General features: G+C 48.0%; 1 protein-coding gene across 2 annotated transcripts in view; it reads left to right on the top strand.

The window, feature by feature from the left end:
- Window positions 1–27,193, top strand: part of Ipmk (inositol polyphosphate multikinase) — a 30,794-nt gene extending 3,601 nt beyond the window's left edge. The window contains exons 2-6 of one of the 2 annotated variants that reach the window (XM_032888337.1): window positions 11,609–11,694; window positions 14,963–15,059; window positions 18,907–19,082; window positions 22,069–22,150; window positions 25,930–27,193. In XM_032888337.1, the coding sequence (XP_032744228.1) occupies window positions 11,609–11,694; window positions 14,963–15,059; window positions 18,907–19,082; window positions 22,069–22,150; window positions 25,930–26,543 (1,055 nt within the window). In that variant the 3' untranslated portion in view covers window positions 26,544–27,193. The remainder of the gene's footprint in view (window positions 1–11,608; window positions 11,695–14,962; window positions 15,060–18,906; window positions 19,083–22,068; window positions 22,151–25,929) is intronic. The other variant, XM_032888338.1, reaches the window with a different exon arrangement.
- The last annotated feature ends 330 nt before the right edge of the window (window positions 27,194–27,523 follow it).

Here is a 27,523-nt window from a genome sequence, read left to right as displayed (position 1 = left end):
TTGCAGCTCTGTAGTGATAATCTCAGCCTGGTTTCGTCTTATTTGAATAATGTGTTTTTTTCCCACCCCTGTTCCTCACGCCAGCCCTCCATCCTTACCACAGCATTCAGTTCTCTGCTTTAGCCTAGTAACAAAGCCTCAGCCTTTCTCTCTCCAGTGGTGGTGACACTGAAGAATACACGTTACACACTTAGTGAAATGCTTCCAGTCTGAGTTCACGAGGGTTCCATAGGATGAGACTCAGGGTGTACATTTCTGACCGGAACGTCGTACTCTTCCGGAAACCCCATAGCTGTCTGACCTATATCAGTGGTTAATTTTGGTCATCTGGTTCAAGTAGGGTCTGACTTTTCACCGTGCAGTTGGTATCTCTCCCCGACAGAATGAGGAAGCGATCTGTAGGAGACACTGAAGGTCCTGTGAGTATCTGGACCATCGTTGAACCTTAACACTAGATTTTGACTTACACTGAAGCAGATGGTTGAGAAATTAGGATTCTCTCCTTAATTCTGCCACTGCCTTTAACAATCGGGTTTCTAAGAAATCACCCTCTCTTTACTCCCGCGCGCGTGTGCATCCTTACTTATGAACCATTTGGGACTCGAGTCCAACCCGACCACAGAAATGGTTTTTCCTTTGTCAGTGGGACTTCCTTTCTCTTCCAAGTTACTGCAGAATAATGACGTTGCTGGAGAATTGGCCTTTTGTGCGAAGAACCCTGGCTCCCTTTAGCGGGAAACGCTGTCTTTTCTTCAGTTCCTTGATTGAACTTAGGGCCACAGAGCCACATCCCTGACCCAGGAAGTAACCCCTGGAATCTAAGACAAGGGTATTAGGGGTGTTGGTCTTGGGATGTCCTTGCTGATGGGCTCTTTGTAGATGCAGCTACGGGGTGTAGAGGTTTTAGAAGTCACAGCTGCATAGCTACAGTTTGGTCCCAACCTGAGACCTTCATTCTAGACTTCCCCATTGAGAATCCTGGCCGCCAGTGCTCTCATTCCGTTTATTCTGTGACATCATCATGTGATTTTTAGAATTTCTATACCAAAATTTCACCAGAAAACAAGCCTACAGTACAGAGCTCAGGGTCAAGTCTTCTTTGATTTTGCGATTCATTTATCGTATTTACATCTATGTGTGTACGCACGTCCCTATGAGTTTAGATCCGCCACTTTTGTGTGATGCCTGTAGAAGCCAGAGGACATCGGTCCCTTGCAATTGGAGTTACAGGCAATTGTGAACCACCCGATGTAGGCGCTGGGAACCAAACCTGGGTACTCTGCAAAGCAGTAAATGCTTTAACCTTTACGTCCTCTCTCCAGACCCGAGGTCAGGCTTCCTATACAGAGATTATGAGATTAGAAACCGGTCAGAAGTTTTTTTGGATTGCTTTTTTGTTATTTCTTTCCCCTCCCCTTTATAGTAGCATTTATTTAAACCTAGTTGGTTTTCTTTGTTTCTGCTTACACTCACTTTCCCCTTTCCCATTTCGTTCCCAAGGTCAAGATCGCAGAAAGGGTCGGTTGCGGTGATGCAAGCCTTTAAATCCCAGAGGTGGAAGCAGGCAGATCTCTGTGAGTTGGAGGCCAGCCTGGTCTACATAGCAAGTTCCAGACCTAACCATTCTACCCCATTTCTCAGCAGTCTTTGTAGGGGACACGATTCAGCATTTTCTTATGCTCCTTTCTGAACTTCTGTAGTAACAAACCTTTTTCCTCCTCTGCCCGGCAGAAAGGGTGGTAACACCGTACACACCTTTTCACAGCCGACTCTAAAGCTCACACCATCACTTAAAAAAAAATCAGTATCTTGTCTATCAGTGCACACAGTTTTTCTTCCTGGCTTCTGTGCCCAGGGTGTATGTGGACCACTGCTTATTCTGCAAGTGTCTCGGATCTGCTCTGTCTCACCGCTCAGGGCCGGGTAGCTGGCATCAGGATCATTGAATAGCCGTCCTTTCTCTTTGAGGCTAGTCTGGGCGATTTCTGACCGTTTGTGACCAGGCACGGATTTCCAGTCGCTCCTCACGTTCTGTAAGAGACTCTGGAGGAAGGGCTTTGCATTCCGCGGCTGCACTTCCTTTCCTAGTTTCTGCCAGCGAGGGCCAGTGGTCATAAGGGAGCCGTCATGCACAGAATCCACTAGGCTTCCCAAACTAGTTAATGCTACTCTAAATTGTTCTGGCCTTTAGACAGATTTTTTTGGTGGTGGTGGTGGAGGGGAAGACTTTGAAATATATAAAACATAGCCAGAATGTCAGTGAACCAGCTATGTCCAGTCGCTAAGCTGACCCCGGGTGTTAGATGGTGGTTTGTGGAACTGTTTCAGAGTAAGTTCTGTCGTGACCTTTTGTTCTGATGATTGTGCGTCTCCTAAAAATATGACCCCTTTTTTGCCTACTTAGGATAAAACATTGAAACTCAGAATACAGTGTTTGGCAGTGGCCGTCTTTGCAATGAGACCTGACGTTGACTATGGTTTACATGTGGGGCTGACGTAAGCTGTGTTGCGAGACCTTCGTGTCACTGTTCTTTCTTCGAGAAGCCCATTCGGTTATCACGGGCGTCAGTATTCTGTCCTTTGGCGCGGGGTTTGTTTGTTTAATCTTAAAAGTTTTAAGTAGTACTTGGAATTGAACCTAGAATCTTGTGAACTAGGCATATACTCGGCTGTAGCGTTCCATGCCCAAATCTCTTGATGTTTTTAGCCACGAATTTATTGTAGTTACTCATTATGTGCATGCGTGTGAGAGAGAGGTGGTGTGCACATGTTCACATGCTTGTGCGTGAGGCACGCTCAGGCCGAGGTTTCTACTGTACTTTTGTCCATATCTCATGCATTCATCTAGTTTCCTCCCCTCTGGGAATAGGTAGAGTTATTTAAAGGGCGCGTTGGAGGGCACATCGTGCCTATTTAGCAAAGCAGCAGCAGTAGCTCCCTGCTAGGGCAGTGGCCTCCTCAGTCTGAGCTAACAGCGCCAGAAGTTGAATCCCTTGTAGGAGAGGGCCTTCAATCCACTAAGAAGGTGGTCGGTTATCCCAGTCTTGGCACATCTTGCCTGCCCAGTCAGTGTCATCCATGTGGAGCCCACGGCTGAGTTAGAGTGCTGGAGACATTTCTCCTCGGCAGCCTGCACACAGCCTTCTGCACCACTGAGGGCTGGCCAGCAGAGAGGATGTTTCTAACCCCTTTCTACCTTGATTTCTGTTTTCTTCAGCCACAAGATCTTACAGCCGAGTTCTCTCCACCTTATTTTGGAGGCCAGGTCTCTCACTGAGCAAGGAACAAGGTCTCTAGACTAGTCCATGGGCAAACACTAAGGATCCTTCTTGTTTTAGCCTCCCCAGAGCGGGGATTGTAGATATCCTAGCCAGAGTTTTATGTGGGCCCCAAGGCAAAAGCCTCATGATTGCCCTGCAAGCATCTTACTGAGTCATCTTCTCGACCTGCTTTCTCTTATTTGTGTGTATGTGCATTTGTGTGTTTGCATGTTCATGTTTGCATATGCACACATGCGTGTTGCCTGTGTGTGTGCACATGCGTGTGCCTGTTTGTGTGTGTACATGCATCTGTGTGGTGCCCAGAGTTGATAGATAGCAATTGTCCTTCTCTATTGCTCCCCACTGTATTTATCAATGAGGGTCTCGTGGTGGACCCAAGCTCACGGACTCTCCCTGGGTTAGCCACTTCTAATAGGCGTCCGTTGGCTCTGCCTCCCAGTAGGCAGCCACCATGCCTTCTTGTCTGTATGTGGACATCTAAACGTGGGGCATCACATGCATGATAAGTGCTCCATCCACTGAGCCATCTCCTCTTTATTTTTTTAAAATTACTTATTAATTTATTGAAGCAGAGTCTTATGCAGGCCAGCCTGGCCCTGAAAGCTACACAGCCTGACCTGTATCTCACTGCGTGGCTGAGGTTGAATTGATTCTCCTGCCTTCGATTCCCAGGTTCAGGATTGTAGGTGCACACTACTGCTCCCGTTAGCCACGGCCTGTTTGTAACGTCTGAGACATGAGATCATCACACGTGTTTGTTTACACTGTTACGTGTTTGTTTACACTGTTTGTCTGATTGTTTCTCTACAGTTGGGTTCAGAGTCAGATGGTACAGGGTTGTCTCGAGAGATCGTGCCTTCTCGGACTGCAGGGCACAGGTTATCAGTGGCGCTGCTGTTGACAGACCTTTGCTTACAAAGCTGAGTGACAGCTCTCAGTATTCCTACCGTGGAGTGACTATTTTTTTTGCCACTGTAATTAAGTAGCGTGGGAGGAATATTTGAGTGTTATTTACCCCTCTCCTCCCTTAAAACGCCATAAGTAGCCACGGAGACTTGCCAAGCTCACGTATCTGAGCTACGCTACTGAAGGCTACACCAGGAAGTGCTCCTGCCTTTCTCCAGCAGTTGGCATTGCACACACACTTCTCGAGCGAGCGCTGTCTTCCAGGATGGACCAGGATGCCTCAGCCTCCGTCAGCGGATATTACCCATATTGGGGCTGCTACTTTGAATCATCCCCCAAATGCCATTCTCCTAAATTTGGACAGCGGCGGCTCCTGGAGGCTCTTGTGTCTTTTTGACATTTCCTGTTTTTCCCTTTGAAGTGTCTTCTCCATTTCTGGCATAAGACGACGATGCAGGGTTGTTTTGTGTCTTCCTTGTTCCAGGCCTGGAACTGGAAGGAACTGTCTGTGTCCCTTAGCGAGGAGTGGCATTTCAGATCTGCATTCCAGGTGCATGGTTCTGCTTGTCCTTTGAGCAAACACCCTTCACGCATGAAGTTACGTGTGTTTACCAGCGTGCATGTGTGAGCATGAGTGCACGCCCTGGAGACTTCAGGCAGGACGCCACATATGCACAAGCTTGAGCAGCCCGGGCCTTTGAGCTCAGCATCCGAAGGCTTCGTCTCCCATCTCAGTGAGGGCTCCATCTTCTCAAAGAAATGATTGTGTTTACTCATTTTGAAATCACAAATAAACTTTCCTTCCTGGCGAAGTGAGCATATATGTACTGCTGTGTTAATCTTACTTTTCTTATTTGTTGTTTGAACCAGGGTCTCACCCTGTTGCTTAGGTTGGCCTGGACTTCCAGTGTTGTCCAGGCTCTCCTAGGGCTCCTTTAGACACAGAGCACTGCTCCTGGCTTTTCTATCTGTTTCTGTGCACAACTTGCATGCTCTTTGGTGCTCATGGAGAGGAGAAGAAGGCTTCCGATCCCTGGAACTGGAGTTTCGGACTGGACTATTGCCAGTCATGTCGTACGTGCTAGGAATTGAACCTGGGTCCTTTGGAAGAGTAGCAAGTGCTCTTAACCACTGATCCATCTCTCTAGTCCCTTTACTGTGTGTGTGTGTGTGTGTGTGTGTGTGTGTGTGTGTGTTTATATAGTTGTAATTATGTTTATTATTTTTTAAAGATGAGAATGTCTTATAACCCAGGCTAGCCTTGAAGTCATTCTGTAGTCAGGTGACCTTGAACTCTGAACTCTGATACTCCCGACCTCCTGATCTGGGATTAAAGGTATGCGCCATCATGCCTAACTTTTGTAAAGCTGGGGATTGAACTCGGCCTCTGGCAACTGGACAGTCACTATACCAATAGAACTATTACCAACCCTTGCGGTGGTGTTTAATTGAGATTTATGGTCTGTACTTCTTTTTTTTTTTTTTTCTTCTTCCAGCTGGGGACCGAACCCAGGGCCTTGTGCATGCTAGGCAAGCGCTCTACCACTGAGCTAAATCCCCAACCATGGTCTGTACTTTAAAGCCATCTTTGATGGGGTTTTTAGAAATCAGTTACACTGTCTTATATAGAGCATTGGTTCTCGCCCTTCCTAATGCTGCAACTCTTTATGTTGTGGAACCCCCCAATCATAAAACTATTTCATCGCTACCTCAAAACTAATTTTGCTGCTGTTATGACTTTGTAATGTAGATATTCAATATGCAGGATCTGTTACGTGACCCCGGGGTCACGACATAGATTGAGACCCATGCATACAGAGCCTTGACTATAGAGAACAGCTCTTGGGAGGGTGATGTGGGACGATCAAGGCCCGCTGGGCTGCAGAGTAAGTTCCAAGTCATCCCAGGGTAAAGAGCCTCTCACCATAACCCTCTGAGACCGCCTTCGAAACAAACAAAAAGGAATTGAGAAAGATTCTATCTTGTTTCCTGAGAAATTTGATGAGATTACTGTTACTATTTTTGTTTGTTTGATATCGTTGTGTTGGGAACAGTCACTAGGAGGCCATTTTGGCTGCGTTTGCATTGCCTTCTCCTCCCTGCCCCCACCCGCTCTCTTTTCAATGCCGAAGATTAAATCCAGGGTTGCATGCTTGCAAGGGGGTGGGGGGACAACATGACATGACACAACACGACTCTTTGTCAGCATCCCCTGCCCCCCCTAGGTTTGTTCTTCCTGTGTCAGTTTTAGTCTTGAGTGTTTTAGAGAATTTGTTTCCTGGCTGTTGTGGCTGAGGGGAACCTCATGTCTCTTCTCTGCCTCCGAATGTTCACTTATTCCTAATAATGATCTTTTATCTTCTTTTTCCTTGATCTGTTTAGTAAGATGCTCACCCGTTTTCTAGGTCAGTCCCTTTTGATTTGATTGATTCTTGTCTGTCCATCTTTGACAGGATTATCTATTGAGACATGCTCTCACTGTGTCCTTCAGGCTGGCCTTTAACTCTTGACCCTGCCCCCTCGCCTCTGCAGTTCAGAGATTACCATGCCCAGCATCCAGTTTTTATTGAACTGACTTCATGTTCATATGCACGTATTTAAAGTTAATACGTCTTTCTCAGACATAAGTGTGGTTCCTTTTCCTGAATGATAGAAATACTTACTGTCTTCTTCTTACATTATTTATTCGATGATGGGAGGGAATAGATAGGCAGGGTGCCCTTGTGGAGGGCAACAGATGGTTTACAGGGATTGAACTCAGGTCCCTAGGTTTAGCAGAAGTCATCCCTTACCCACTGAGCGGCCGCCGTTAGACATATTGAAAGCCACACACACATTCCACGGTGAGCTGCACTGTGCAAACTGTTTTCGTTTAGCACGTGGAGCGCTTTCTCGTTTCTCCTGTGGTTTTGATCCACATGTAATTACAGTGGCATCGGTTGCTCTCCTATTATTCCCCCACGTCCTTGCTGCTACTCCTGTGGTTTCGGGGCATCCTCTGCAGGATCCCAACCCTCATAGGTTTGGGGCTTCATGAACAGCGTTTATTCTTTTTTTTTTTTTTTTTCTTTTTTTCGGAGCTGGGGACCGAACCCAGGGCCTTGCACTTGCTAGGCAAGCGCTCTACCACTGAGCTAAATCCCCAACCCCAACAGCATTTATTCTTGAAGGGCTCGTGTGTTCTGCTGGACGGTTTTCCCTGACGATCCTGAAGTGTGCAGGGCTCTCTCCCTCAGCTGGGACTGGAGTGACAAGGGACAGGCTGGACAGGGTCTCTGCGCTGTATGTGAACTGGCCGATTCTCTACTGTTAGGGTTTGGTGGGTCGTGACAATGCCTTCTCCACCAAATACCAGAAAATCTTTGTGAGCTTGCCTGTAGATCTACTCCATTTTTGCTCCTTGTATCTTGAAGCTATGTTATTATAAGCTCTGTTACACGTCTGTAATTGTGTATCCTAATCACCTAACCTCGTCATTATGAAGTGTCTTTCTTAAATACTAAAAAATTTCCTTCCTTGGGGCTGGAGAGATTGCTCCGTGGTTAGGATTGCTCTCTCAGCATCCACGTCAGTTGGCTCACAGCCGCTGTAACTCCAGCTCCAAAGGATCTGATGCCCTTTTCCGGTCTTTTCAGGGACTCCCCCTTCCCCGACCTACACACACTGAAGAAGATGGAAATCAAGATCCTTCTCTTAGTCAGGCAAGGTGGCAGATGCCTCTAACCCCAGCACTCAGAGAAGCAGAGGCAGGCAGATCTTTGGGAGTTCAAGCCCGACGTGGTCTATGCAGCAAGTTCCAGGACAGCCAGGGCTACACAGAGAAACCTTAAAACAAACAAACAGACAAACAAACACACACACACACACACACACACACACACACACACACACACACACACACACACACACACCTAACTCCCTCGTCCCGGAGCTTGCCTTGGGATGTGCTGTAGTCTCTTCCTTAGGCAGGAGTGTGCAGGTACTGTCTCCCCACATTCCTCCCTTCCCACGGAAAGGCTGAATCCAGGGCCTCAACAGTGCAGAACAGGGCGGGCAAGCATGTGCCCATGTCTCCAACCCGAGTCTCTATGTTTGAAGTGTCTGGGGGTATGCATTTTCCCATGTATTAAAATTCCAGTTGTCTTTGGCTGTGGATTAAAAAAAATTCTTAAATATATTTTAGAATATCTTAGTTTTGTCATATTTCTACAGTCTCATTTTTAAACACTTCCATTATTTTTAAATATATTTATAATGAGTATCCTTAGTAGAATGTATAGTTCTTTTAGTATATGTTTGTTTTTTGTGACATGGTTTTATTTCTAATAATAAAAGGAGTAGTGTTAGCCTGTACATGGCGACCCATCAGAGAAAGATGTAGAAGCCATGGAGGAGCTGAGAGTGGTGATGCACGACTTTAAACCCTGACTTAGGGGGCAGAGGCAGGTAGGTAGGTCTGTTGCGCTCTGGGCCAGCCAGGAGACCCTGTCTCAAAAAGCTAACAAAACCAAAACCCCTAGTACTATGTTCATAATAACTAGAAGGAAAAGCATAAAAAAAGAATTTCCAAATTATGGAGAATATTCTTTACATCGATTTGATGGGGTCTTTTTGTTGTTTTCCTTTTGAGACTGGAAGGGTCTTACTCTGCAGCTTTCTGGCCTGGAGCTTGCCCTGCCAGGCTGGCCTTGAACTTGAAAGTGTGCCTGCCTCCGTCTGAGACGACTAGGATCAAAGGCGAGCGACACCACACCTGGCTGCCTTTCACAGACGTTTTAACGGGTTGTAGCAGTGATCCTTCTGAGCGCCTCCTGGCACGTCGGTCTTCCACCAGTGATTATTGTGGTAAAAGTCTGAGCGTCAGACGTAAACATGCAGTCACATCAGCTGCACGCTGTGAAGGGCACTCCGTGTTAGTGGACTGTTTGTGTGTGTGTGTCCGCGCGTCTGCATGAGTTTCTTTACACCGCAGGTACAGATGGCTGTGGAAGGCAGAAGAGGGTGTCGGGTCACCTGGAGCTGGAGTTGCAGTGCTGAGAGCTGAACAGAACCGCAGGCTCTCCATGCTTGAGCTCCTGCCCAAGTCTGAGACCCTGGGATGTCTTCATCTCTGAGAACTCCATATCCTCTGAGTACTTACTTCCCTGTCCTTGTCTCTCTGCCAGCCGCCATTCTGCCTTCTAAGAGCTGGGTCACTTCAGATGCCGAATCAGGAAGTGCTGGCTTGTTCCCGGTGTGGTCGGAGGCTTTCAGTACATCAGCTTCAGCTCCCTAATGGCTTTGAAACAGGCCTCGGGTGCTAGTTAGTTTCGGTGGGGCTGACTTGCCAGAGGATTGTTCACAGTTGTTTTACTTTGCCTTGAATGCCCCTGCCTCAGAGCCGGACACTCACTGCCCCTTCTGTAGGTCTACTGGATTATTGCTGGTCTGGAACTCAGAGCTGGGGTTAAAGGCTTTTGCCAGCATGCCTGGCCCTATCCCTTGTGGTGGTGGTGGTGGAGGTGGTGATTGATGGTGGTGATGATGATGCTGGTGGTGATGATGATGGTGTTTAGAAACCCCTTTGTAGCCCAGGCTGGCCTAGAACGCAGAGATCCGACTGCTCCCTCCTCCAGAGCGCTGGGATTAAAGGCATGTGCTGCCCTATCCCAGCTTTCCTATTGTTCTGAGACACGGTCTTGCTGTTGCTCTGGCTGACCTTGAACCAGTGATGGTCCTTCCTCAGCCTTCCTTGGTACCACAGCCCTTGCTATTGGCTCTCTTAAGGTCCATTTGCTGTTTCCTTCTGTGATAACTTTGTCGACTTGTCTCCCAAGTCATCCCCATCCTACATGCTTTGGTTTTGGGGTTTTGTTTTCTGTTTTTTGTTTTTGTTTTCTTTTTGGTTCTGGAATGTCCTTGGGTCCTCTCAGCCTCTGCACTTTCCTCTGATTTCTGAGGCATACATGGGATTTTTGTTGAACATGCTTGCTTCCTAATTATGACCACGTGACCGTCTTGCGTCAGCCTTGTTGATTCTGCACTCTTCCTGTTCTCTGGTATGCTCGTAGCTTACTGCTGAGCACAGGACATCCTGCTTACAGCAGGCTGGAGAGCAGGGTGGATGGCTTTGCTCCCCCTCTGAAGGGCCTGTCTCCTTCACTGCCCGTGCCTTATTCAATAGCTGTGTGTGGAGCTCTCCGCTTGGGATTCGGCTTTAGTCTTAGATGCTCTAACTCAGCTGGATCTTGGCTTCATTCACTCGGGTTCGGTTTTCTCAGAAAACTTAGTTATTTCGTAGGACCCAGGGGTCTGTTCCTGTGGGCTTGTGGTCTCTCTGGTTCAGTCAGCAGCTTCTCCGCACAGTTGGCCGGCAGTTGCATGATCCCTGCCTGTAAGTAGTCTGGGAAGCTGAGAAACCCTGGAGTCTGCCGTGGGGGAAGAGGGGATGGGTGAGCTTCTTTCCTGGCTGTTGATGCCTCAGTTTCTCCCTCTGGGATTCAGCCCTGGCGTCCATGCGCTGTCGTTCTTCCTGGCTGCAGGGGGAGAGGGCATTCTCACCCTAAAGTCCATCTTCAGAAACAGGTTTCTCTGCAATCCTTTGTAGTCAGGTTAGTCTAATCCCGGCATCCCCCAAATCTTCTGACCAACCAGGCTATCCCTTCTTCTAACTTACTGTCTCACTTCCGTCTGTCCTGCTGATGTCTAGACCACACTCGTCTGAGACATCTGCTGTGACTCTTTAAATTATTCATTTCTCCCATTGTTAGAAAGTTCACGTCACTTGCCAAAAAGAAGTATAGATAGATACAAGTATATAATATGTAAACTGTATTTTGTCTCAATTGTCACGATTCTGTGAAATCTAGCAGGTAAAGATTAAAATATTTAATTAGCAATGGGTGGTCGTTCCTACTTACGTGGATCAGGCTGGGGTCGGTGTGCATATGGTAACTTGGAGAAAGAGTTTGGCATTGCATGGACACATTACAGATAGGCATCCCTGACCTCTGACCTTCCATCCTGGGACCCAGCACAGCTGCACACAGGGTGTCCAAGTCTTTAGAACATGGCCAACTGTGAGACTCATGTATGGCTACTGGAAACACATTTTTTTCTTTTGTCTATAAAAATGAGCTGGGTTTTTTTTCTACGTCGTTGTGTTGCTTTTTCCCCCCATAACCTATCATAGAAAGCTTATTACCAAAAAGTTTTAGAAAGTCCAGGGGCCATAAGAGAATCTCCCCGAGGGAGGAGTGAAGACGAGAAAGCTGGACGACTTGGGTGTGCCCTCTCCTAGTAACATGGATTGAGAACATGGGTTGACAGTTTACAACTTGTGATGCTTCCCATCCGTGGTTGACCTGCTGTCTCAGGAGCAGACGGGCCCAGGAAACCGTACCTTAACCAAAACATTAACAGCCCTCATCTCCGTTGTGCAGGGATTCTCCAGCACCCAGATGGTACAGTTCTGAAACAGCTGCAGCCACCGCCGCGGGGCCCAAGAGAGCTGGAATTTTATACCATGGTAAGTGATGTAAGGTGCTGTGTTGCTCTACTCGCTCCTCAGTTTTCTGCTGTGACTCAGACTGAGAAACGTGTTTGACAGCATGTCCTGGGTCCCCTCGTGACAAACAAGCCTCACGCAAACAAGGCTTATCTTGCAGTGTTCCGACTGCAACCTAGTATTTTCCGTTCTGCTTCTTCACGTCTTAAAGAGTCTCATTCTGAGTCACTAAATTGATTTCAATCAACTGGTCGTGACCCACAATTTGAAAAACACTTAACAGAGAGAGTTTGTCACTCTCGGAAATGCTAAGTTAGTGTTTTTATCACAGCTTCTGAGAGTCTTGTTTGCTTGTTAGGCAGGGTCTCTGTACATTGCAGACTGGCAGAGGACTCCGGTGCCCCTGCCTCAGCCTCCCGGGTGCTGTGTGCCGTAGTGTCCTGGGTCTTGTTCAGCGTTTCCCAGCACTGTTGGAGAAGGGCTCATTCCTGATACCTAATTCATCCTATGATTCAGGATACTTTTTAGCGTGTTCACAGTGTTCCGTGACCGCCAATTATTTCTTAACTGCAAAACATTTTAACCACGAGGCTCCGCCTTCCCTGCCCACCAGCCACAGATCCGCTTTCTTTCCATGAGCGTATTCTCCAGGATGATGTTTGTTCAGACACCCCCCCCACACACACACATACAAACACACACACACTCATACACACACACAACACACACACATACACACACACACACACACACTCCCACACACACACTCATACACGTACACACACACACACACACTACACACACTCACACACACACACACTCACACAAACATCACTCATACACACATACATCGTTCACTGCACACCAGCACACACATACACTCACACACACTCATACACACACTCACTCACACACACACACACACACACACACACACACACACACACACACACTCACACACACACACATACACACACACACACTCATACACACACACACACACACACACACACACACACACACACACACACACTCACACACACACTCACACACACACACACACACACACACACACTCATACACACACACACACTCATACACACACACACACTCATACACACACACACACACACACGCACACATACAGACATATACACACATACATATACACATAGACACACACATACAAACACACACACTCATACACATACACTCACAAACACACACACACATACACACACACTCACACACACTCACACACTCATACACACACACACACACACACACACACACACGTGTGTTGCAGTTGGAGAGTATATGAAGTGTGGCTACATCCTTACAGAACTACACTGTGGGTATGAGCCCCCAAGCAGACCCCGCTCGAGGGTGCTGCCTGCCCTTCTGCAGTTGGCTTTTCACTGTCCCGCTGGCGTCCTTTTAGACACAAGGGTATGGACTTTGACGAGGCCCAGCTCGTATCTGTTCTTTCCCATTGCTGACTTGAGAAAGGGTCTTAGTCTGGAGCCTGGAAATCCTGCTATGAAGCCCTGGGTGGCCTGGAGCGCACAGCAGTCGTCCTCGGTCTCCTAAGTTCTGGGAGTCCGTGTGTGCACCACCACGCCCCACCCTTTGGTTTTGCTTGGGCCAGTGTTGCTTTTCCTTGCCCTGATTAAGAGCATGAAGGTCCCGCTACGCCACTGGGAGAGCCTGTTTCCTTTATCGGTACCCACATTTCTGTCCTGTGCTGTCTCTGGCCCTCTGCTAGAACCCTTCCCTGTAGTGATCCCTAACAGAAGAAGCACTCGGAGAAGCCGTGTGCTCACTGGCCAGGGCTGCCATGACAAAGTAACACCAGTGGTTTGGCTTGAAATACAGAAATCAAGTTTTTCCCACTTAGCCTTCTAGTCTGGCTGTAGTCAGGGGTTTCTTTTGAAGGCCTCCCCCCGACTCCTGCTCAGGGGATGTCTCCTCAGATTGTCTTCTGTGGGTTTATAGCCTAATGCACTTTCTGAGACTACCCTACCATGGCGAGCCCTTGTTCTCCCGTGATGACCTCCTTGCAAGCCGTCTCCAGAGGGGCTTACATTCCAGACCCTGGGCTTGGGTCGTGCAGCATTTTGCTGGCTCCCAGCCCATCCTATGATAATGATTTTGAGAATTGAAGATTTGTTTTCTTTCTTCCTGAGAGAAATGGCAAAGTCCTAGGCTTGAAGACCGCAGTTAGACCATTGAGCAGTTTATCGTGTGCCTGACTATCCACCATGCCCTGATGGTGCGTCACCCTGCACTGTGAAGCAAGGTTTGCTCACATAGTAGTCAGCGTTTCTTGGAAGACTTCTGGTAGAAAACAATAACTTATTTTCTTTCCCTTCCGCTTAGATGTGAGGTTCAGCTTCTGGTAAATGAAATTCTATCCTATACTTTTAACTCTTGTAGTGTGCTTACTCATAAAATTGTATGTCGTTTAGATGTATATATTAAAGCTGTCCCTCAAATGTTACAATAAATGAAACTATTCTCACAGATATAAAATAAATATGTAAAATAATTATTTAGTGAGAAATCCAGGTAAGCGTTAAAAATGGTTCAAGGGGGCCAGCAAGATGGCTCAGCCAGTAGGGGAGCTTGCTGTTAAGGCTGATAACTGAAGTTTACTTGGGATCTGTATGGTGGAAGGAAAGAATCGATGTCCTTAAGTTGTCATCTCTCTCTCTCTCTCTCTCTCTCTCTCTCTCTCTCTCTCTCTCTCTCTCTCTAAGTGAATGAATGTAAAAATACAAATAAATGTAGCCGAGTTAGCCATGGTACACGCCCCAACCCTTGCCCTCCAGCCAGAATGTCTTACCTGTGTCCAGAGAATTATTTTGAATTTGGTGTCAGTTGTGCACAACTCACTTAGTAGACAAATAGTTGGATAATGTTGACAGGGGGAGCTGGAGAAATGGCTTAAGAACACTTCCAGAGGTCCTGAGTTCAATTCTCAGCAACCACATGGTGGCTCCCAACCATCTGTAATGGGATTCGATGCCCTCTTCTGGTGTGTCTGAAGACAGCTACGGTGTACTCACATACATGAAATAAATAAATTGATCTTTAAAAAAAAAAGTTGAGAGGAGGACGTATCAGCAGGGTAGTACTCCCCATGGAGCACGGTGTGCTGTGGTAAGTGGCTGCTTGTCCTCATGTGGGACTCACTGCCCCGCGCCTCACAGCAGGTGAGTGTAGCAGACCTAGCCTTGGTCTTCTTGAGGCTTTCTGCATAGCTGACCAGCCCTGCACCTCTGTTCAGGTTTACGCTGCTGACTGTGCCGATGCTGTTCTCCTGGAGCTGCGGAAACACCTGCCCAAGTACTATGGCGTCTGGTCCCCTCCCAGCGCACCCAACGGTAATCCATTTTCAGTACATCTCGTGCGTGCCTGCGTGCGTGGCTCAGTTCATAAGCTTGGCTTCTGAAGGGTCTGTGGGAAGGCCGCAAAACAGGAACGCTGGCGCGGTTCCTACCCTCACTAAATGAAACTCACTTCACCTTCACAGTTCCTTAAAGGACGTGTTCCGCATTAACTGATTACTGTTACAGTTGCGGAGGGGGGGGGGGAGGGTACATCTTAGTACTACGTTCATTTACAAATGTCCGTTCTTTGTGTGAAGAATAAACCATTAAGAACCCAAGCAGAAGTACCTCCCGTGCGTAGCTTCTCTCCTGCCTTCTTCCCGTCCCACAAGCTTTAGTTCCCAGTGGGAACCCTGGGAAGAACCGTAGTGGAGAATGAGAGCATGTGGGTCTCTCTTGGAGCCTGGCGATGAGGTCACTTAATCAAGGCTGCAGGCTTCGCTGATGTGGGTTTTGAACCGCAGTGTAGCACTGTCTGCCTTTCGTCCCTCAGTGTGTCAGGTGCTACTACTGTGGCATCTTGGCTCTTCTCTGGGAATTCTTAGATGAGTAGTGGCCGGTCTAGGGCTGCTGGGGTAGGAGCCACCTGCATTCACTAATTCAGAAAAAGCAAGTGACTGAGGCTCTGTGGACGTCAGGGGAGGGCCGCACGCCTGAAGAGCTCAGGACCAGACAGTTGTGTTTCCAGTCTGGGAATATTCACATATGCAGAGGTGTCATGGCGATAGCCCCAGATCCAGACTAGACTTCCGTGGAAACTGAAGGGAGCTTTTTGGTATTCGTGGTAATCTGACCTGTGCCTCCAGAGTGACGGGACGTCTTCCCCTGGGGTGTCATCCTCATCATCTCTCAGATTGTGACCTGAGTGGTAAACCCCCAACCCTAATGGGCCGTGCGAGAAAAGCACAACTCAGTTACTATGAATCCAAGCTGTGCGCCTAGGTCGGGCAGAGCTACCGCTGTGCTACTCTATCCCCAGCAAGGAGATCCCCTATAACCTGCGGTTTCTCCAGGCCACGGGCTTCTGCTCCATCTTCCTTCCACCTCTTCAGTCTTCCTCTCTCTCCTTCCCCTCTCCTTCCTTTTCTCCCCAAAACTTTTCAGCTCCACTCTTCTTCTGCTGCCCAATCACCAGCTCTAGCCTTTATTTCACGAGTTTAAATGGGGAGAAGTCCACCTGAAGTACGTGGTTCACTCCTCGCCACTGGCGACAGTGAGAACAGGAGTGGCCGTGTGGGAAGAGGGGAGACTGGGAAAATACAGTGCCACGGTCGAGCCCACGCAAGGCTCGCTTGGGCCCCGAAGTCAGACTGCATTTCGCTGCCTTAGCTCTTTTCAGCCCGAGATAAAAATCAGTGTGTAATAAACATATGTTCTTGTTAATGTTTAACTGGGCCAAGGCACAGGGCGACCCACAGGGTAGAAAGTCTCTCACCGAGTGCCTGTGTGGGCTGCGGTAGCCCTTTAATTTTGTGGTTGTTAGATGCATTCGTCTTACTGGAGGGGGCAGGGCTCGCTCCAGGGACTCAGGCTGCATTTGTCTTTCTTCTGGATGCTGTGTTCGGCTTGCACGTGTCGACCTAGCACGGGTTTAATACCTGTCCGTCATGGTCATGTTTAATATATTCATCCAGGCCAATCCCAGTGCTCAGCGAACACCACATGACACCAGGCTCTGTGCTGAGGAAAGTGTCATCTGTTCCTCTTGAGCAGCTCTGGTAGGCGTGGCTTTCGTGCTGTTGCCTGTGTGCCTCAGAGCAGCCTTGTCCTGTGAGGTGCTCTCAAAGCGCTACTGACACATCCCGGTCACTGCGGACCACGATGCCTCTGTCTCGTGGGGCCCCTGATTCAGCAGTTCTCAACCTGTGGGTCGCCATCCCTTTGGGGGGTTGAATGACCCTTTCTCAGGGGTCAATTAAGACCGTCCAAAAACACAGATATTTACATTATGAGCAAATTAACAGCTATGAAGTAGTATTGAAAATGATTTTATGGTTGGGGTCACCACAACATGAGGAACTATATTAAAGGGTTGTAGCATTAGGAAGGCTGAGAACCAGTGCTCCAATCTGTATTTGCCACTGAGGTGTAGGGCATGCTGGGATGGCATAGGCTAACATGTGGTAGACCTGACATTTGAACTTAATTTTCTGTACTCGGAAAAATTGCTTTCCGTGCTATCATGAAGATTTTGTGAGTATAAGTTGTACAAACAAACACATTTAATTAAACAAGAAGGACATTGTATTATAAGGGTATGGGGATGTCTTAAAGAAGTCAGGGCTGTGTAGCTGAGCCATGCTGGGACCAGAACTGGCAACCAGGATGGAGCTCAGGAATGTTTCTGCGCATGCCCCGCCCACCGCAAGGGTCACTCACTTTTCTCGTGTTGTACCACGTGTGGACAATCCTGACAGAGTAGTCACACGCAGCTTGTCGGTCAGACGTTTGCCCACTTCAATGGCTGTGACTGGGAGTGGGTTCCTGTGCGACAGGGACACTTCTGAGGTTTGCGGGTAGCACTGGAGAGATCACACCAGGACCCCCCTCAGGCTGTCTCCGCTGGAGCCCGGCCCACATCCGTCCTTCCCGTGTACCAATGTCTGCCTCCTTCCCTTCGCTCCACTCTGGACCCAGAGGGGCCTGGCCGAGAAGACGTCCTTTGTCTCTGGTCTGGAGTTACCTTAGGAGACCGTGCTGTAGCAAAATGCCTTTGATCTTTACATAGCTGAGTCTCAAGACTGACCTACTTTAACTTGAGCTCTAGTCTACTGAAATCCCTGGAAGTCTGCTAGCCAGTGTGCAGAGTGAATCAGTGTTGAGGCAGACAGACATGACAGCTGCCAGTCTAACCGCTCTGCTGCACAGGCTGTGTCCTGCTTTCCCATTTCTCTCTTCCTAAAGCTTCGTTAGGTTAAGCCCTCCACACCCAGCCCGGCTCTCTCTGAGTACACGTGTACTCCTTTTACTGTGTGTGTGTTGGGGAGAGCTCTCGCTGTGTACCCCAGGCTGGCCTGTTACTGTGCTGCCCAGATTGGTCGTTAGGCTGAAGTCCTCCTGCCTCAGCTTCCTGGGGGCTGAGATAACAGACGGTGCTCAGAGACCTGGAACTCTACATTCCTAAAGCCGGTTTTACATTCAGGGTTTGCAGCTTAGCAGGGAAGATACAAGGAGAATCCGGTCTCTGTGGGAGGCTTGGATAGCACTTCGCTGTATTTGTCCGGCTTTATGGAGTTTCGGATGCTAACTCCTCCTGTGCTTGTCCATACTGTGCCCACGCATCCCCTCCTCCAGCCTTAAGAGCTAAAACATACATCATAATTTCATTGAGAATTTGGACAGGATCGTTTTCCTTAGGAACAGGGAGAACTATTTCTTTTCTCCACACCTAAATCCATGCTTTCAAGGTAAAGTGTGAGAAGGGGCTTTTGTGGCGAGATGGCAAGTTTTCTGTGAGCGAATGCGTACAGGGCGCTGAGATGTGCTGGTGACAGAGCGACGGTGTGTGTGAGAGAGTAGCAAGAGAGAGTTGGTGGGGTCATTTGGATTCAGTCCCCCGTTTACTGATGTCAAACAAACTTACGAAATCCTTAACTGCTAAGAAATCTTGATCTGAGCCAGACAGTATTGTATTCATGGCTGCGCCTGCAGCTCTGTATCGCTGAACACCCCCTTCCCCCCAGTGACGTCTGGTCACACGTAGCAGAATCTGTCTGATGCTTGTTACTGTGTCCGTTGGCTCTAAGTTTTCTGTCCTCCAGCATCTCCTCTTTTTGTTTTTCTCTGGGGGTTGTTTGAATGGTAGGGTTGCCTGTCATTAATTAAGGTTTTTCTCTAATAGCAGATGTGTACCTAAAACTGGAAGATGTGACTCATAAGTTTAACAAGCCCTGTATAATGGACGTGAAGATTGGGCGGAAGAGCTACGACCCCTTTGCCTCGGCAGAGAAGATTCAGCAGCAGGTCAGCAAGTACCCTCTGATGGAGGAGATCGGGTTCCTGGTGCTCGGCATGAGGGTAAGAGCGCGTCCGTGAGGTGTGCGGGTTTTCTTACACAGCACTCATGGGACTGAAGTGCTGCTAGACCAGAGCTAACTCGCTATGCGACGCCACGACGTAGCATGGGCTACAAGGACAAGCGTCTTATCCGCTGCTCTCTGGTCTGTAGGCAGCAACCCTGGTCCTGACGTGCTCTTTGTAGTTTTCCTATAAGAAAAGAGCTATTTATAGCTTTTGGCGTTTTGAGATAGGATCTCACTGTGTAGCCCTGATTGTTCTGGAAATTGCTTTATAGTCCAGGCTGGCCTTGAACTCAGAGGGAAATGAACTGTTTCATAAGTAGGAAAAACATCTACATTATTTCATATTTTTATTTAAACCAGTTTTATTTGCACATCGTCTGTGAACTAGCACTTGAACCTTTTTTATTTTAACTGATGCATAAGAAGCTTGTATTTCTGTTTTGATGTGCACACATACCGCACCTCAGTATGGTCAGGGCTGGCGTCATCTGGTGGCGGGGCTGCTTGAGCGTCTGTACCCTGGGACCACTTCTGAGGGGACAGGGCAGGTGCTACAGAGGCAGAGGTGACTCGCTATACTCTGATGTCAACACAAATACGAGGGCTAATACGATGGGAAGGAAGAATTATTGTCGCTATTCCGCAGACATCACCACGGCTGGGAAGTAATGTGGCATGCGATCCTCTAGACCAGATGTGCCGGGTGATTACCCGTGAGCAGGCATGGTCACGTGACAGGCGGTCTTCCTTTTGAGTCTTGAGCAGGAAGTTTTGTGGGAGGTTGTTAATATGCCGGTGATATCAGCAGAGTAGATCTGATGTTGGACGTAACTTCTTGATCAATAAAGTAGGAGGATCGTTCGAGCAGATTTTTATCTTAGGGAACTAATAAATGTGAGCATATAAGGAAAGACAAAGGTGGCAGCAGGATGGCACACTGGGGAAGGGGTCTTGCTGTGAAAACTGGACAAGTTGTTTGTTCCCAGGACTCACTTAAAGGCAGAAAGAGGGAACCGGCTTTGTGGGAACACGAACTTGTTTGTAGTAGAACTAATTGTGTTCAATGTATATCTGAGAGAAAAGAGCCTTTTGAATTGACAAAGGGGGAAATACAGCTGTCTGTATTACAAGTGCTAATTATGTCACCTTAGAATAAAACTGCATGAACCTTATGGAAACCTGCCCCCAGGCGGTTCTGATTGGTAAATAAAGATGCCAACAGCCAATAGCTGGGGAGGACAGACAGAAGTGGGATTTAAGGTTTCTGGGACTTGGGATCAGGAGGAGAGAGGAACGGGAGATCTGACAGCTGGGAGAATGTGGAGGAGGGGAGAGAGGCCATGTCTGAGAGAGTGCAGGACAGAGAGGCATGGCCGCCATGTGAAGGAGCCGGGAGAGCGCGGCCCAGAGGGTCCTGAGCGGCCAAGGTAGAACGTAGAATTAGTAAGTAATAATCGGGGTTAACCTCACGGAGGTCAGGCAGTGGCCCAGCTGTTGTGCTGAATAAGGCAGAGTAAAGTATAAAGGCTGTGTGTCTCATTCGGGAACATAAATTATTGGGGCGGTAGCATAACAGGATAATTGATAATAATTAGTTCTACACGTGTTCACAGCTTCTCTGTTCATACTGGATTTCCTCAGGACAGAAGCTGTATGGCACTTCATTGGTCAGGTCCTAAGGATTCTAATGTGACCTTTGAATACGTATCGTGCGTGCGTGCGTGCGTGCGTGCGTGCGTGTGTGTGTGTGAAAGAGAGAGAGACATGAGTGCAAGAGCCTGGCCCTGGATCCTGGAGGTAAAGTTACAGGTAGGTGTGAACCACACAGCCTGGGTGCTGGGAATTGAGCACGGTCCTCTGCAAGAGCAGTGTCGGCTCCCCCCTTTCCTCAGACGGTGTCTTCGTACTTAGCCCTGACTGGAGCTCATTATCAGGCCGGCTGTGAACGCACAGAGCTCCTCCTGCCTCTGCCTCCTGAGTGCTGGGCTCAAAGGTGTGAGCCATCAGACCTGGGCTTCAGTATAAGCTCAGAAGGGCTGAATCGTGTCTACAGCTCATCGTTTCTTTTCTCATCTGTTTCCATTTGTTACTCTTGTCTGTCTGTCTGCCGGTCAATCCATCCATCCATCCATCCATCCATCCATCCATCCATCCATCCATCCATCCATCCATCCATCCATCCATCTATCATTTTGGTTTTTCAAGATAGTGTTTCTTTGTGTAGCCCTGACCATCCTGAAACTTACTCTAGACCAGGCTGGCCTTGAAATAACGCAGAGATCTACCTGCCTCTGCCTCTCAGCGGGGCTATAGAATAATTTTTGGATGGCAATAAAAACAAAAGACATTGTAGCAAAAACACTCTTTGTGGAAGCTTTTGCTTTTGCTGTTTGGAGACAGCATTTCATGCAGCCCAGCCGGTGTCCTCGCTGTGCAGGTGAGCTCACCTTGAACTTGTGATCCGCTGGCCTCTGACTCAGACCAGGTGCTGGTATTGCAGGTGTGTGCAGCCACACCTGCTTTTATTGGTGCCGAGGGCGGGTGCATGCCGGGAAAGTATCGCTGTGCCATTTTCCCCCACCCCCGCTCCTCTCCCCTCTAACTTCCCTTTCTGTGGCAGAGTTTTGTATAATCTGTTGCTTTGAACTTGCCATGTAGCCAAGGATAGCCTTGAACTCCTGATCCGCTTCTACCCCCCAGATGTTGAGTGAGGCATGTGTCTTCTCTAGGCTGTGTAAATTTAGGGTTAATCTTGAGGGACTGAGATAGACAGTTCTATCCTACTAAAAACCTTCGTGACTCCTAATAGCTTTTCAGACGTGCTCATCTGAACGTTAGGTGCTTTTTCAGCCCAAGTTCCCGTGGCTGATCCTCCTCACGTCTGTCTGTGGATCTTGTAACTAGCCGTGAAACCACCCTGCGTGGCCAGGCACCCCATATTACTGCTTGGATGTTCATTCGCCATTCTTTTGTTTTGACAGGTTTATCATCTTCACTCTGACAGCTACGAGACACAAAACCAGCACTATGGAAGAGGCCTGACGAAAGAGACTCTGAAGGAGGGTGAGCACCGGAATGGGGCTGGCTGCTGCCGTCAGCAAGATGGCGCTCACCATCTTTAGTTCTCCTGTGGAATAAGGAGGCAACGCATAACCTTCTAAATTAGAGATGTAGAGAGAGAGAGGAGTGTTTACCATTAACCCCGGACCCTGACATACCCAAGTGCCCACACCGCCTACACCCTCACTAGTGTCGTATAACACGGCTGCTGGCCCGCTTGCTTCCTACTGCCGTGATAAAGTCTAAGACAGCCCGCCATGAAGCAGCCTTTATTTTGGTTCAGTCTCTGTGTGTATCCGGCAGCTCCTTTGCTTTGGGCACAACAAGGGAGCAGACATGGGGAGCAAATCTGTTCTGTTCCTGGGTGACTAGGAAGCAGAGAGGCCCAGGCCCTTCAGGCCTCCTGCCTTTCTACATCCTCCAACTGCCTCATCCCCAAATTCAACATGGGGTTGCAGGGAGCTACCTCAGGGTTATCCTGGAGCAGTGTGCACTTTTTCAAGTACAAAAAGCTAAACACCATTGCCCAGCTCGGTGCCAAAGCTTTAACCTCACACTCTGCTGGCCTGGTGGCACACGCCTGAAACCCCAGCCCAGGTGGGGTTAATAAGTTAATAAAGTGTATTAAGTGTAAATTGTATTTAAATTGCTCATTACACAAGAGGCTTGAAGGCGGTGTTTTGTGTGGATTGCCTTTTTAAAGCTGCCTCTGTGGTTGGGTGATCTCCAAGTGTCTAAAGTTACTGATGAACAGGCAGGCAGTAATTTGCTTAATCCCATTAACAGGTGTGGTTTGGTAAAACTCTGGTGACCCAGACATTACAACAGGGCATTCTGTCTTTTAAGAGTAATCTTGGGGTTGGGGATTTAGCTCAGGGGTAGGGCGCTTGCCTAGGAAGCGAAAGGCCCTGGGTTCGGCCCCCAGCTCCAAAAAAAAAAAAAAAAAAAGAATCTCACAGGAGGTTATGTTCAGTTCTGTGAAATGTCGGCCTGTAGAGTCCTCGGGAGGGCACTGGTGTTCCACACAGAAAACACATCTTGTAGCTCCTAGCCTAGTTCCTGTCTTGACACACTTGATCAAAGCAAGCTACTACTTAGTTTGACCATTAAAAAACAGAGATTTCTTTTCCTGGGCTGTAGTTTCCTGGGCTGATTTAACTTCTTTATTCTCCTTTCTTCTTTTTTTTTTTTAAATTGAAAATAGATTTAAAAAATACAATATATTCTGATTATACATACCTCTTCCCCCAATTCCAATCTGATCCCACCCACCCAAATCCACACCTTTTCTTTCCTTCTCTCATTGGGATACAAATATCATCTATCTATTCAGACACACACACACACACACACACACACACACACACACACACACACACGTGAGAGTGTGTGTGTGCACGAGTGTGTGTGTGTGAGAGAGAGTGTGTGCGAGTGTGTGTGTGTGTGAGTGTGTGAGTGTGTGTGTGTGTGTGTGTGTGTGTGTGTGTGTGTGTGTGTGTGCGTGTGTGTGTGTGTGTGTAATCCCCAGCAGGCGCATTTCAGTGAGTTCAAGGCCAGCCTGGTCTACAGAGGGAGTTCCAGGACAGCCACGGCTGCACAGGGAAACCCTGTCTCAAAATACAAATAACCGGGGCCTGGAGAGATGGCTCAGTGGTTAGAGCCCTGACTGCTCTTCCAGAGGTCCTGAGTTCAATTCCCAGCAACCACATGGTGGCTCACATCCATCTGTAATGGGATCTGATGCCCTCTTCTGGTGTTTTTGGTGACAGTGACAGTGTGCCCATATACATTTTTTTTAACAGTCTTAAAAAAAAAAAAAGACACAAACCAGAATGGGACAAAACAACCAACCACTACATTTACCTCCACAGAAGTCCCATAGAAACACAAAAGCAGAAGCCATGATGTATGCAAAGGACTAGTAAGCAGGTACCGGCATCTCGAGAACAGAGCCTCCAGAAATGCCATTGGGTCTGTTTTGTGTTGGCCATCCTGCTGGGCAACAGAGTCCTTTGCACCCATGCCTGAGTAGGGTACCGTGTCATTACGTATCACTCCACCACTCCAATCAGTAGTAGTTGGTCTCCCCTAGGTCCTGGCCACCTGAGTGGTATTGAGGATGGGTTCCATCTCAGGGTGAGCCTCAGCTCAAATCAAATAGTGGTTGGTTAGTCCCACCGTTGCACATCAGAGGGTTCACAGCTGGGTCTGTGTTACCTTTCTCCTTTGGTAGTGTGCAGAGAGCCTTCCAGTCCCATAAGCATTAGTCATTAAGGGTGAAGGCTTAGGACCAGCTTGACCCCATGGTCAAGTTGTGCGGGTGTTTTCACCAACACGGCCTTACGTCCACTGTGCATAGCAGCTCACAGGCTCGGCAACAGCCTGAATGGCTTCAGAGTTCCCGTGGCCAACAACTCAATTAGGTGTTTGGCAATTTCATTTAGATCACCTTCATAATAACTATATATTTTAGAATGCTTCTACTGTCTGTTTCCAGACGACCTCTCAAATGGCCTCTCCCTGTCTCAGTCAGTGATCTATTGCTGTGAAGAGGTGCCATGACCACGGTCACTCTTCTAAAGGAGAGTGCTTTCTTGGGGCTTGCTAACCTTGTCGGAGGTTTAAGTCCATTAACCTCATGGTGGGGAGCATGGCCATATACAGGCAGGCATGGTAGCTGAGAGGTCTACCCGGGCTGAGGGCAGCGTGACGAGAGAGCCACTGTGGCACCCTTTCTCTAACAAGGCCATACCTAGTCCAGCAAGGTCACACCCCTAATCCTTTCAATTAGTGCCACTCCCTGGTCACCAAGCATTCAGATCTGTGAGCCTATGGAGGCCACTCTCATCCCACCCCCACCTCCCCAATAACAGTCGTGTTTCTCCTCCCTGGGGTGATCAACCCTTCCCTCTGGTCCCTCATGGTGGCCCTGACCCCTGTGGTTATATGAGCTGCAGCCTGACACTCACATGTAAATGAATGCACCCCATAGGCAGCTGAGTAATACTCCATTTATAAGTGTGCCCCACTTCTTTATTCATCCATCTGCTGACACATCTTAGGTTGTTCCCTACCTGACTATTATGAGCAGAGCAGCGACCGTGGCTGAGCCAGCGTCTCTGTAATAGGCCGAAGCGTCCTTTGGGTAGACGCCCATAAGTGGCCTAGCTGGCTCTTAAGGTAGATCTCTTCCCCACCACACTGATGTCTACAGTGGCTGTGCAAGCTTGCACTCCCACCAGCCATGGAGGAGAGCTGCCCTCACTCCTCATCCTCTCCAGCACGGGCTGTCACTTGTTTCATTGATCTCGGCCATCCTGAGCGGTGTAACAGGAAATCTCAAAGCGGTTTTGACTTGCATTTCCTGTTGATTGACTTTCCTAAAAGTTTGTGTCTCTTATAGTGGGAACAAGTTACAAAAGGCAAGTTGCCTAAGTTGTACATCCCAGGTGTGATTAGATATTAAGGTGTAGTTGTTGGTCACATTATATTATTATTATTATTATTATTATTATTATTATTATTATTATTATTATTATTGTGGTGGTGGTTTGGTTTTTTGAGGCAGGGTTTCTCAATGTAGCCCTGACTGCCCTGGAACTCCCTCTGTAGACCAGGCTGATCTCACACTCAGATCCACCTGCCTCTGCCTCCCGAAAGCTGGGATTAACGGCATGAACCACCATCACCCGGCCCACGGGAAGAATTTTACCCGCTGGAGCTCACTCTACAAGTGCCGGGGTTGCACAGTTTAACCCTGACTCTGGTGTATTTCGTTCCAGGTGTCTCCAAGTTTTTCCACAACGGCTTCTGTTTAAGGAAAGACGCGGTGGCAGCCAGTATTCAGAAGGTCGAGAAGATTCTCCAGTGGTTTGAAAATCAGAAGCAGCTTAACTTTTATGCAAGCTCTTTACTGTTTGTTTATGAAGGTTCATCTCAGCCAGCTACCACAAAATCAAACGATAGAACTTTGGCGGGGAGGTTTCTCTCCAAAGGAGCCCTGTCGGACGCGGATGTACTAGAGTGCAATAACAACTTCCATCTGTTCAGCTCCCCGGCCAACGGCACGTCAGTGGGCAAAAGCTTATCCAAGGCGTACTCGAGGCACAGAAAGCTGTATGCAAAAAAGCACCAGAGTCAGACTTCCCTCAAAGTTGAAACTCTGGAGCAAGACAACGGGTGGAAAAGCATGTCCCAGGAACACTTAAACGGAAACGTGCTTTCCCAACTGGAAAAGGTGTTCTACCACCTTCCGGCGGGCCGGCAGGAGATCGCGGAAGCGGAAGTGCGGATGATAGACTTTGCTCACGTGTTCCCTAGCAACACAGTAGATGAGGGGTATGTTTACGGTCTGAAGCATCTAATTGCCGTGCTTCGGAGTATCTTGGACAGTTGAGTCTTGCTGCAGTCTGTGAAGGAGCGGGCCAATCACCACGGAGAGCTAGCTGCAGGCGTTAGCCGTGCACCTTGTACTGCTCTGTAAAAATTTGTATTGTGAGTCAGTGTTTTATTTGTCTTTATACTTTTGGTAGATGGTTAACTTTTTTATATTCTTACTCAGGAATACTAATTTGTTCATTAGAAAACTATGAAGAATAAAGAAACAGGAATGTCGTGCAGGGAATGTGTGGGACACGGAGCAAACAGCTGTAACACTTGCAAGTCATTACGCAGTCATCTAGAGGTCACGTAGCTTTCTGTAGCCAGTCACCATGAAATCTCTGTCCTCCCAACCTTGCCGGTGAGCTGACTCTAAACTATGACCTTATCGGGCCGTCCTAAGATCTGGAAAGCGTCCCTAAAACTGGAGAACATTTTACACAGAAAGGCTCTGTGGGTTCTATGTTAAAGGCAGAGCGCACAGTGTATGAAAGAAAGGTGCTTAAGTGGGTGCGCTCCACCAGCAGGGCTCCCCCCAGCCCCTTCAGTGCTCAGTGCCGAGCATCATGGGAAGGGGAGTGGGTCAGATGGCCGGCAACAGTCTTGGAATTAACAGCACAAATTTTCCTCCCTAGGGTCAAGAGAAGAGAGATTATTTGTAAAAAACACATTACCTTTTCTTTCTTTTGTTTTAAAGAATTTCATTTATGGAAAAGTCTCCATTTACTGTGTTGTAAAAGCTGTCATGAAGCATAATGCTTATCACCAGTCTGAGGCATCGGAGGTGGATGGTGGAGACTTTATTTTTTCTTTAATTTTTGAGAGTCTTTTCCATTTAAAAAAAATCCTTTTCTTTCTTTCTTTCTTTCTTTTCTTTCTTTCTTTCTTTCTTTCTTTCTTTCTTTCTTTCTTTCTTGTTTTTTTTTTTTTTTGTAAGTATTAGCATAAACATTTCTCAGAATTTGGTTAAGCATCAACGGAACGCTGTGCCCAGTG

Source organism: Rattus rattus, chromosome 18 (assembly GCF_011064425.1).
Source record: "Rattus rattus isolate New Zealand chromosome 18, Rrattus_CSIRO_v1, whole genome shotgun sequence".
NCBI classification, from domain to species: domain Eukaryota; kingdom Metazoa; phylum Chordata; class Mammalia; order Rodentia; family Muridae; genus Rattus; species Rattus rattus.
This window is presented reverse-complemented; position numbering and strand designations above follow the sequence as displayed.